The following is an 11,760-nucleotide window of genomic DNA, read 5'->3' as shown; positions in this document are numbered from 1 at the left end:
GACGAGAGGAAACCCGATCAAACTTGAAGTTTTGTTGATTCACTTTGACAGAGCATTATCATTATGGCATCATAATCATTTCAAGCTTCATCTAGAAAATTCGTCCATCATTTTTATAGCCCCACGCAAAAGATAACGAAGGGTTTATGACTTTGCATCAGACAGGATGACAGAAGAAGGAGAATGGCCCGTCAAGCTTCATGTTTACGACCTCAGCAAGGGAATGGCGAGGGGTCTCTCAGCGGCATTCCTCGGTAAAGATATTCTACAGTGGTTTGAATCTATGGTTGATACTTATTGGTTTAAGTTTTCTTAGCATTGTTATGTATTTGTCGCAGAATTATATGGGTTTCCTTAATATCAGAATCGTGTTGACCAAATGTGATTCGGATGTTAATTAAATGTTTGAGACTTTGTTATTGTTGAAGTTCCTCGTCAATAACTTTTCAAGATAAGGTTACGTATATGTATATTTATTAATAAGTCCATGGTCAGATGTTCAGGAGTACTAATTCATCTAAATCTATACCTAGGTGATACTCAAAATATGAATCATTTTGTTCCAGCATCTCTCAAAATCACTGCAACTGCAATCCTTATTTTAATAAACTTACGATATTGGGAACAGAACCTTTTAGTTGAAAATCAATAACAACATGCATACGTACTTGTAAATAAAAATGGGAAGACAGTAATGTTTGTATCAAAAATGAAAAAAAAAATACAATAGGGTAATCAAAAGCATCAAAAGTATCTGGCCGTGTAAAACCTTTAACATTGTTGGAGTACACTCTAATGTTGTAATGTGTATAGATTGCTTTAATTTGAGGCTTGAATCTGGATGTATTATGTGATTCCTATGGTGACTGCTCATTTTGACTTGTATTATATATATTATCATTTACTCAGTCATAATTAAGATTTTGTTTTTGTATACATATTTCAACAGGCAAACAAATTGATGGAATATGGCACACAGGAATAGTTGTATATGGCCAGGAGTTTTACTATGGAGGAACAGGAGGGATAGAAGCATGTCCACCAGTAAGTATATGCCTATATCTGTCATTAGCAAAGAGAAATTAGAGTCTAAGCTGTAAATAAATAGAGCGGTATTAGTAATGTAAAAGTTCAAGGAGTCGTAGTGTGCAGCCAGCCGGGATTGAACCCGCGACCCTCGGCTTACTGGTCCGTCGCTCTACCGACTGAGCTAAAGGGAAATTCCCCCTAGCCAGAAGCTAGAAGGCGACCATACAACTATGTACAGTATTTACAATTAAAACCCGGCCTGCTACAGTAACATTGCCAGAGGAAGGTGTGTAATAGGACTCCCGGTTTGTTTGTTTGTTTTTGTTTAACGTCCTATTAACAGCCAGGGTCATTTAAGGATGTGCCAGGTTTGGAGGTGGAGGAAAGCCAGAGTACCTGGAGAAAAACCACCGGCCTACGGTCAGTACCTGGCAACTGCCCCACGTAGGTTTCGAACTCGCAACCCAGAGGTGGAGGGCTAGTGATAAAGTGTCGGGACACCTTAACCACTCGGCCACCGCGGCCCCTAGGACTCCCGGACTTGGCTGGGGAACTACAAGTGGCTAAATAGCTCATTTGCTAAGATTGTCTGTCTAGAATTAGAAAGTCTTTGGTTAAAAGAATGTGGTATGATCCATTTGAAGTTTCCATTCTGTTTTACATAGAAGTATATCACAAAAGCTAGTGACTATGGTTTCCATCATGATACAAGTAACACAATAATTCTGATACAAATTGCCCCTTAGAATTTTTTGAACATACTGTAAACAAATAGATGATTTTGTTTAACACATCACAAGGATATTTTTCAAACATTTGTTGAAACAGCATTTCATCAGACTGTTATGAAATCTAAAATGTTGATAATTTGTTGATTTCATACACGTTTTTCTTTTTTTTGCCAGTGTGGGACAATACTTGGACAACCAGACACGGTAGAGGAGCTGGGAATGACACAGATTCCATATGATATGTTCCTTGGCTACCTCACAGAGCAGGCCCAGTCCTCCTTTAGGTAAACAGACAACCTATCTATGCATTAGAAATGATTCATTGAGATGCTCTTTTATATCATGCATGAATATATATATATATATTGTATAATTATTTTTTGTCCAATCCTTGGCTGAAATTATTCGTGTATCTGCTTATCTCAAAAAATAATTTTGTCTAGTGATACTTTGTTACACATCTTTATTGTATCATTTAAGCCCCATTCATGGAATTCACTTAATGAAAAATTTAATTAGCTTGTGCATCTCCTGAAGAAATTATGTATAAGAAATCCTTTTAACTACAAGAAATTCTTTGACAGACCATCTTGCTACCATCTCCTTGAACACAACTGTAACACATTCAGCTCAGAGGTGGCTCAGTTTCTGACAGGAAAGGACATACCCTCACATATCATAGGGCTTCCTGCAGAGGTTCTCAGCACGTATGTGATTTAAATTAATTTGAGATTAAACAATCATTTTGATTTTGACAATTTTAAAATACAAGTTGTCCATAGTCATGTTCTGATTATTATATGAATGCTATTCTCACAGACTTAATGTAACCAGTATTATTTCACGTACAAACTAAGATTTCATTTTTGACCAATGGTTGTGAAGTTTTGTTTTTGATTGTATTTGAACTGGGGTGTCACGTGTGGAGGTAAATGTAGTTGTGGTTCCGACTCCTGGAATCAGGAGACACCATGTGTCGTGTCAACTGTTGAATTGTCCCAGTATGCATAATAGCTTTTCATTTATTCAGAATTACTTATATGGAAAAAAAAGTCTTTGATTATTAGAATAACAGGACTTCAACATTTTTGTACTTTTATTGAGATTTGTGATAACATATAATAGAGGCTCTAATTTAGTTGGTTGTCTTCATTTACATACTGATAATGAACATTTAATAAATAAATAGAGGCTCTAATTTAGTTTGTTGTCTTCATTTACATTCTGATAATGAACATTTAATAAGTTGCTTCATAAAAACAAGAACAATTTTAATGTAAATTTATTAATATATTCTTTTAAAAAACCACTTTGTAACCATGTTGGATATTTTACAGGCCATTTGGACAGATGATAAAGCCCTGGGTTGATGCGATGTCTGTCCAACCAAGCGGTGGTCATTCCATATTTCCGTCACAGGAAGTTGAGTCCTCCAGCTCTGGGGCGAGTGCGGGAGGGGCAGAAAGTGCTAGTGAGGACTCTTCAGAACCTGCTGGCAGTAAAAAAGGCCCAGCTGCCTGGGAAAATGTGATGGCTGCCGACTGGAAGGAACCCGATGATGAAGAGGATGCAGTGGAAGATGCAGTAATTTTCACAGAGGTACTAACAAAAGTTACATGTTACAAGTTTTGTGTTATTTTCCTACCTTGTGCTTACACACAGTAAAGAAAGATCAACATGCCGACTCAGTTCAGTCTTTAAAAAACCAACATAGTTGAATTAATTGATAAACAAGATTCTTTTGTATTTATGGGTTGATGCTTTCCTTTTTAAGTTTTGTATTTTTTTTTGAAAATGTTGCTTTTTGTATAGCCATCAAGGTCCTGACCTTAATGCAAATCCATAAATCTTACATATATCAAGAACTAGCCATAAACTTGCTGGAAATTTCTCCCGTAAATAGTTCTCATTATAACAAAAAACTGTTTCAGTCACCACCAGACCGAAAAGATTTAAAGGAGCATACCTATGAGGAATTGCAGATGAATGATCTTGGACTTCTAAGTGATATTTATGACTATCTTGCTGAGGGTCAAAATCCCTCTTGGTCTTTGGGCAAGGAACATGTTCAGACATTACATACCATTATAGGAAATGGCAAAATCCCTGAAGTGTCACGGGCAGGTGTTTGTACCCTTCTGCAGGCTCTAGTGCTTCGGGATGATTTCATCAGCCTCCTCGAGCGTGAACCTACACAACTCATATTGAAAATAATGCAACATTTCGAACAACTCTCAGAGCCTGTACAAGAAGCCTTTGTCAAATTGGTGAGATATACTAAATACTAGACCTGCTCAAGCTGAGACATTGTGGTATCTTCCCGAAGTATTCTTTTATCCATGAATATTTTAGGCAATATTTCACATCCATTGTATTGTCCAAGACAAATTTTGTAAAGTGTCAAAATAAAATATGCTGATTTTTTCCCCCAAAAAAGATGTTGTATTACACTAAAAAAAACAACATTTATTTGTGTTTCACTTTTACCTGAAAATGTTACATACAAAATGTATTACATATTTGTTACAATGTACCTTACTTATCAGAGGCTTTTGTGGAACCTGCATGCTTTCTGTTTATTAATGAATTACAAACTTTGAAGAAATTCTTACCAATTTTGTGATGGGCATATATGGTGTTATAATTATGTTTTGAGAAAGGAGAAAATCCATCCATTGTAGATAGAATAATCTTTACTTTTCTATTATTTTGTTCCAGCTTACCAATTGTAGCAGCACAAGAAAAGGCCATACATTCCTAGTCTCTAACCCTGATGCGGAACGTAACATGTTAAAATGGACCACTCATATCTGTGTTACATGTTTACTCAAAGACAAAACAGCAATGCATACAACTGCCTCAGCCCTAGCACTTAATCTCAGTAGATTTCAGGTCAGTACTTAGCTTTTCTTAACCTGTTGTTTATCTAAAATGAACCTCGGTCATCACTGTAGCACTGTAGCACTTTGGTAACCTGAAGTGAAAGCAAATGTTGCTGACACCATGTAAGGTAAATACCAATATTTATTTGCTGTGAGATGTCTTACTGCACTACACCTGCATTTAGTATTGTTGAAAATAAGACAATACAGTGGAACCTCTATAAACCGAACATGCATGGGGCATGAATATTTGTTCGGTTTGGAGAAGTTTTATCGAAAAATGACCGGTCCAATTCCGGATATAATTGGTTGGGACGTTGTTAGAAAGTACCCGATTACAAACTGGCACGTACGTACGTAGACAATTTGGTTTGTCTGAATAATATGAATATTATGAACGTTAATCAATGCATATATTGCAGATTATATAAGAAAGACAAATAACTTTAACTCTAGTTTTAAACAGTATTTTTACATGTACAACTGCACTTTACGATCGACCGACATTTTGTTACACCCGGTGAAGCTTCGTCATGTGGATGTGGCCAATACGAAATATTTTACACATCGAATGATATGAAAGAGTGTGAAGAGCTTTTGTTTCAATATTAATTACAATTGATCAGTTGATATTGGTCGTATTTCCAACATCAGTATTGTCCAAAAAAACATCACGGGCTTCATTTACAACCATGCAAAAACACCCCCCTTTTGGGCCTCATTTAAATTAGATGCGAAACTCGCGATCTGGCTTCTAGCTCTACTTGCATTGAGAAGATAAACAAACCGACGCGCTTCAATGAAGTTGCGGCATTGTTTCATAATTGTCGTGTTGATTATATAATACCATCATAATGCCCCCTTCGTGTATATATTTGATACCTGTACAAATCACCTACATGTATACGTAGGTCCCGAGACAATTAGGCTTCACACAATACCCGTCACAGGTATTGTTTCACGGTTGACTGGCCTGACCTCGTGTAATAATCGCTCAGGTAAAGCCGGTTTTCAGAAGTAATTTTTGGTATATTTTAACAGGAACTGGACACAAAATCGGTCGGTGTTCTGAATTCAGAGGGATCGATATTTGGAAGTTTTTTAATACTATAATAAAGAAGGACCAATTCCGTACAATGACAATTCGTTCGGTATTCAGAGTCATTCGGTTTTTAGAAGGTTCGGTTATCGGAAGTTGCACTGTACATGTTAGCGATATTGCATACATAAAAACCTAGCACATTTCTCAATCAAAATAAACTGTACATGAAAATTGCGAACCATTTCAATCATTCTAGCTGGTGGAAGATACTCAGGTGGAAATTGGCAGTGCAGTTTTGGAATGTTTACAAAAGGAATTAAGTGAGGAAACAGGTAAATATAGAATCTAGCCATTGAAATAAAGTACAGGTAAAGATATACAATTTAATCATGCCACATTAGAACTGACAAAATGTCTATACTCAGTAAAAAGTACAGAATGAAATTAACAAGCTATTTTGGTTTTACATAACGATAAAATGTAATGTTTTGAAATTTTGAAAAAGACAAACTTTATTTAAATTTTAGAAATGTATTTGTTTAGATTTAATTTTAACATGATTTCATGTCGACTGTTAAGGATTTTCAAGGATGCGACGTAATTTCTCTAATTTATAATGTATAATGATCAATGACAAATTGATGTTAATGGTTTCTCTTCATTTTAATGCTGTCCAATTATTTTTTCAGTTTATAATTTAATGCAATGTTTGCTGCAAATGATGAACAAAAACACAGAGGTGAGTATTCAAATTCTGTATGTAAACATGCAAGATTGTCCAAAGATGTATCAACTTGTATATTATATCCAGTTTCCATTTTATGTTAGATTTAAGGACAAGCATAAACATTTTCAATGTTCATTCATTTTATTACAAGTTATACGACCTTGTATACCTAAACTTCTATTACATGTATACATTTGATTCACTTAGCAGGTATAATTTAATATTGTGTGGTATTTATTTTTGCATTATTTCACATTAACCATTACTAGTAATTGTTAATTAACTGTAAAGGAAGTAAGAATTTCTGAGCAAACATGAACAGTTGACTTATGGTTTTTTTTCCGTTACAGTTGTGTGACTTAGCAAGCGTAGTTGGTCTGAATTGCTCACAGCACCAGAAACTGTCAGCTCGAGTGAGGAGACTTTGTGAGAAAGCTCAGGAACTCAGTGCTTTATGATCAAAATTGACGTACCACCAAACAGTGATCAAAAGATGACCAATACAACTCTCTGACCAGTGGAATTTGACCCTCAAAAACTGAATGGAGTGACAATTGAACATAGCATTACTTCAATGGCTTGTTGTTTTGGTACCAGCGTAAAGGTGTTTTGGTAGTCACTTCATTATCAGAAGAAAAAACATATAAGATATGTTTATGTTGATTTTTGAAGAGATGGTTAGACAGTAAAACTGTATGTATTGGTATTACAACTAATGACATGCTGGTAATCTTCCTCTTAGTGCAACAAACAGATAGATTGCTTGATTATTTCCTGATTACATGGTCTACAGTTACTCTAAATGTACAAAGTTTAGTGATTATCTTACCTTTTGGTATATAAAGGCACTTTTTGCACTTAAGAACATTTTGCTAAATTATGATTGGAATCTCGTACCGAGTTGTTCTAAGGCAAGCCCTGTGGATGCACCGATTCATCCTTGTGCTTATTAGTCTAAATTCAATTGCGCACTAACATTTGAAGGTGCATAAATTAATACATGTACAGTAATTAAATCAATATGCAAATATTCCAGTTTCCAAGATTCTGCCAGTCATTGATGAAATCACAATTGTCTGTATGCATAAATGTAATGCTATTTGATTGTCGCTCTTCAGCCATTTGTACAGGATGCTCCCTATGTTTAATATTAAACTGATTTTACTAATGAGTTTTTGTTCAGATATGTTGAAATTTAAGTTATCCAATGATGTTATATATGTGAGTATATTTATTCCAAGGTTTGCACTTGTTTGTTTTGGTAGTACCGTGTACTACGAGATGTTTTGTACATTAACGTGAATTGTTTCCAAAGAATAGCTTTCTTGATGATGTTGATTGTATTTATGAACAATACAAGTATGTCAAATATGTATGGAAGAACATTTTTTTAATTTTAAAAGTCTTTTACACTGTATAAGCACGATAAATAGTATATTTTTCTGTTTATTTTTAAATTTAAAGTCTCTGCAACAAATATTCTATCAAAATTATCAATACTTTTATGTATTTAATGTTTTATGCTTGAGAGCTTAAGTAATACATTCTATAAGCTATATTATTAGGACCTGTGTAGTTACCTCAAAACTAATACAAAAACAGTAACTTTTTTTTCGTCTTGGTTATCTACCAAACAGGTTGACGTCTGGTTTATGAAATGGGACCCACTGGAATAATTGATTTAATTTAAGCATTTCCAGCACCTACCATGTATAGAATTTCTAAAAATTTGGAGTCCTCCGTTGGAATATGTATTTTACTGGAATAGCTTGAAGCATAATTTCTTATTCAAAGGACAATGAACTTGGTATTTAATCAGATGTTATTGTTGCTATAATCTGTTTTATAATGTCTAAATTTTGTCTGATAAAAAGCTGTAAAACCCAATGACGTACGTCAGACCTAGCTGTGATAGTCATTCTCACTTTTCGTGATTTAATTAATTAAATCATTTCACATCCACATATTGAGGCTTATATTGTACCCAGAGTGATTGCACCCTTTTTGTAGGGAATTTTATCTGCATCTCTCAATAAATTATTATTCAAACATTGCACTTTTGTACTTTTATTTGTTATGCCCTCATCGCTAAGGAGTTGGAACCATGAAAAGATTTTGTCATGTATTTATTTATATTGACAGAATGCTTATATTTTGCTTATTGCCTAGATAAAATAAAAAGAACAAGAGGCCCAGAGGGCCTGTATCGCTCACCTGGTTTCATGAGATATTTGCCACTGGTATTGCTATGTCAATATATCATAGGCATTTTATATGGTTACATGAACATTGTTTTTATTGTAATTCTAAAAATATCAATTTAGCCAAATTGATCCCTTTTGGCCCCGCCCCTCAGCTCCCCGGGGGTCAGCCCCACCAATTGTACAATTTTGAATCTCTACCCCAAGGGGATGCTACCAGGCGAATATGAGCGATATATATATATCCATTGCTTAGAGAAGAAGTTGTTTATATCAATTTAGGCAAATTAACCCCTTCTGGCCCGCCCCTCAGCCCTCAGGGGGGTCAGCCCTATCATTTGTACAAATTTGAATCCCTACACCAAGGGGATATTACCAGTCAAATATGTGAGATATCCATTGCTTAGTTTCAGAGGAGAAGTCGTTTATATCAATCTAGACAAACTGGCCCTTTTTGGCCCCGCCCCTAAGACACCCAGGGGGTAAGCCCCACCATTTGTACAATTTTGAATTCCTACCCCAAGTAGGTGCTACAAGGCAAATACGTGAGATATCCATTGCTTAGTTTCAGAGGAGAAGTTGTTTATATCAATTTAGCCAAATTGACCCTGTTTGGCCCCGCCCCTCAGCGCCCCGGGGGGTCAGCCCCACCATTTGTACAATTTTGAGTCCCCACTCAATAGTGATGCTACCAGGCAAATATTAGCGATATCCCTTGCTCGGTTTCAGAGAAGAAGTCGTTTATATCAATAGAGCCCAATTGACCACATTTGGCCCCGCCCCTCAGGCCCCTGGGGGGTCAGCCCCATCATTTGTACAATTTTGAATTCCAACCACATAGTGATGCTACCAGGCAAATATCAGCGATATGCAATGCTTGGTTTCAGAGAAGAAGTCATTTATATCAATATAGCCCGATTGACCTCATTTGGCCCCGCCCCAGAGGCCCCCAAGGGGGTCAGCCCCATCATTTGTACAATTTTGAATCCCCACCCCATAGTGATGCTACCAAGCAAATATGAGCGATATCCATTGCTCGGTTTCAGAGAAGAAGTCGTTTATATCAAAATAGCTAAATAGACCCCTTTTGGCCCCGCCCCAGAGGCCCCCATGGGGTCAGCCCCATCATTTGTACAATTTTGAGTCCCCTACCCATAAGGATGCTTCTGACCAAATTTGGTGAAATTCCGATCAGCGGTTATGAAGAAGAAGTCAAATAAGTCAATTGTTGACGGACGGACGGACGACGGACACCACGGTATGGCATAAGCTCACCTTGGTCCTTCGGACCAGGTGAGCTAACAAGAAAAACAAATACTTAATAAATACAATAAATTTATCTTCATTTGACAGGAAAATAACTTAACTATCAAAAGGAATGAAACAAGAGACTCACCTGGATTTCATGAGATATGAAACAAGAATGATGATTAAGTATATTTGTCACTGGTATTGCTATGTCAATATATCATAGGCATTTTATATGGGTACGTAAGGATTTGATGTCAAAAAATGCATTAATCCATGAAATAAAATTAACTTTTGGCACAACCCCATTGGGATGCTACCACACAAATGTGAGTGATATCCATTGCTTAGTTTCAGAAAAGAAGTTGTTTAAACCAATTGACCCCTTTTGACCCCGCCTTCTGCACCCCGGGGGGAGTGAGGTTCAGTTCCTTCCTTTATAAAATTTTGAATCCCTACCCAAAAGGATGCTACCAGGCAAATATGAGCGATATCTCTTGCTTAGTTTCAAAGAATAAGTTGTTCATATCAATTCAGCCAAATTAACCCCTCTTGGGTAGCAGTGTACAGTAAAAATGCCAAATTCTGAAAAATATGGCACATGTTTTAGATATGTAAACATTGCCAGTTAACCTTACATATAACCTCTAATAAAGTATATATATTTGAAATCTGTACAACATTTGCAATTTTAATAGAGCTCTGAAGGATAAGTAAACTGATATTTTCTGTGATTTTTAGAGCTGTGAATACCATGGTAACAGCTTAACAAATTCTCAAAAATTGCTAAATATTATGATATTTGACCCAAAATGGCACAATTCTCTACACAATTTTTTTTCTGAAACCTATTTAAAATTAGATATCTCTATCCCAAAGACAGAATTAATCTTGTTTGGACATATGTTGTAAATTAAGTTTTTCCGCTATCTTACCTTTTCTGTGGGCTTCCATTTTGCGCTGTAGGCAAAACTAAATTTCCTGTGTAAACACACGTTCGGAAAATCCGGATATTTAAAATCCGGAACCAATTTATTGATTTTTGTTTTAATAAATGTGAAGCCTGTATGTACTACTTCATACTGAATATACCAATTATAGTGTACATTTATTTTTTCATTTTTTATGCATATCATAATACAGGAGTTATTTGCTTAACAAAAAAATTGCCCATGGCCAGGCTGACTTACTGTGGTGTGCTACCTTATACATCACTTTTTCAAATTCTAATTTTACTAAAAACCCTATGAATGTCTACAGCATGTTCCGACGAACAAAATGACATATCCGGTTACTGTGTATCTTTAATAGTCACCGAGTATTGCTGATTTCCCTGAGAGGTGTATTTTGACAACTTTTTCTCCCAATCCAGTAATAAGGGGAGGTAATTTTAAAGATGAAAACTCCCATAATTCTGTATATCTCTTGAATAAAGTTGTGTTTTGAGTTGAATGTGGTACTTTGAGTCTCTGTGCATGTAATCAAGCAAAAAGTACTATACAACTATCAAATTTAGCCTTGTAATATGACGTCATAGTTGTCATGACGTCATCAGTAACTATGACGTCATCGGATGGTATCTATGACGTCATAAATACTCAATGGTGTCATAATAAATAACCAAATTCCTTTCCAAACCTCAGCTTAGCAACGCATGCAATATTCTAACTGATAAATCATGACATGACATCCAAGATTTCAAAATGTCATGCCTATGACATCACAATCATCTGTTTCCACCCCGGTTATTCAGATATGTACCAATGATCATATGAAAGTGTCCGCTGATCCCATTTTATGCGGAAAATGCTATTTTTTCTGCTTTACCGAAGGAAATGACAATAATTGACAATATTGTGTCAACCGTACACTCAATCAATTGAAATTACATGCTTACCAT

At 35.8% G+C, this 11,760-nt stretch overlaps 1 protein-coding gene across 1 annotated transcript; it reads left to right on the top strand.

The window, feature by feature from the left end:
* Window positions 1–8,465, top strand: LOC117331352. The gene is made up of 10 exons (XM_033890041.1): window positions 1–254; window positions 950–1,044; window positions 1,935–2,044; window positions 2,345–2,467; window positions 3,098–3,359; window positions 3,692–4,027; window positions 4,479–4,652; window positions 5,941–6,016; window positions 6,374–6,423; window positions 6,762–8,465. The coding sequence occupies exons 1-10, from the start codon at window positions 167–169 to the stop codon at window positions 6,867–6,869; spliced, it is 1,422 nt and encodes a 473-aa protein (XP_033745932.1). The 5' UTR covers window positions 1–166; the 3' UTR covers window positions 6,870–8,465.
* The last annotated feature ends 3,295 nt before the right edge of the window (window positions 8,466–11,760 follow it).

Source organism: Pecten maximus, chromosome 1 (assembly GCF_902652985.1).
Source record: "Pecten maximus chromosome 1, xPecMax1.1, whole genome shotgun sequence".
Lineage (NCBI taxonomy): Eukaryota > Metazoa > Mollusca > Bivalvia > Pectinida > Pectinidae > Pecten > Pecten maximus.
This window is presented reverse-complemented; position numbering and strand designations above follow the sequence as displayed.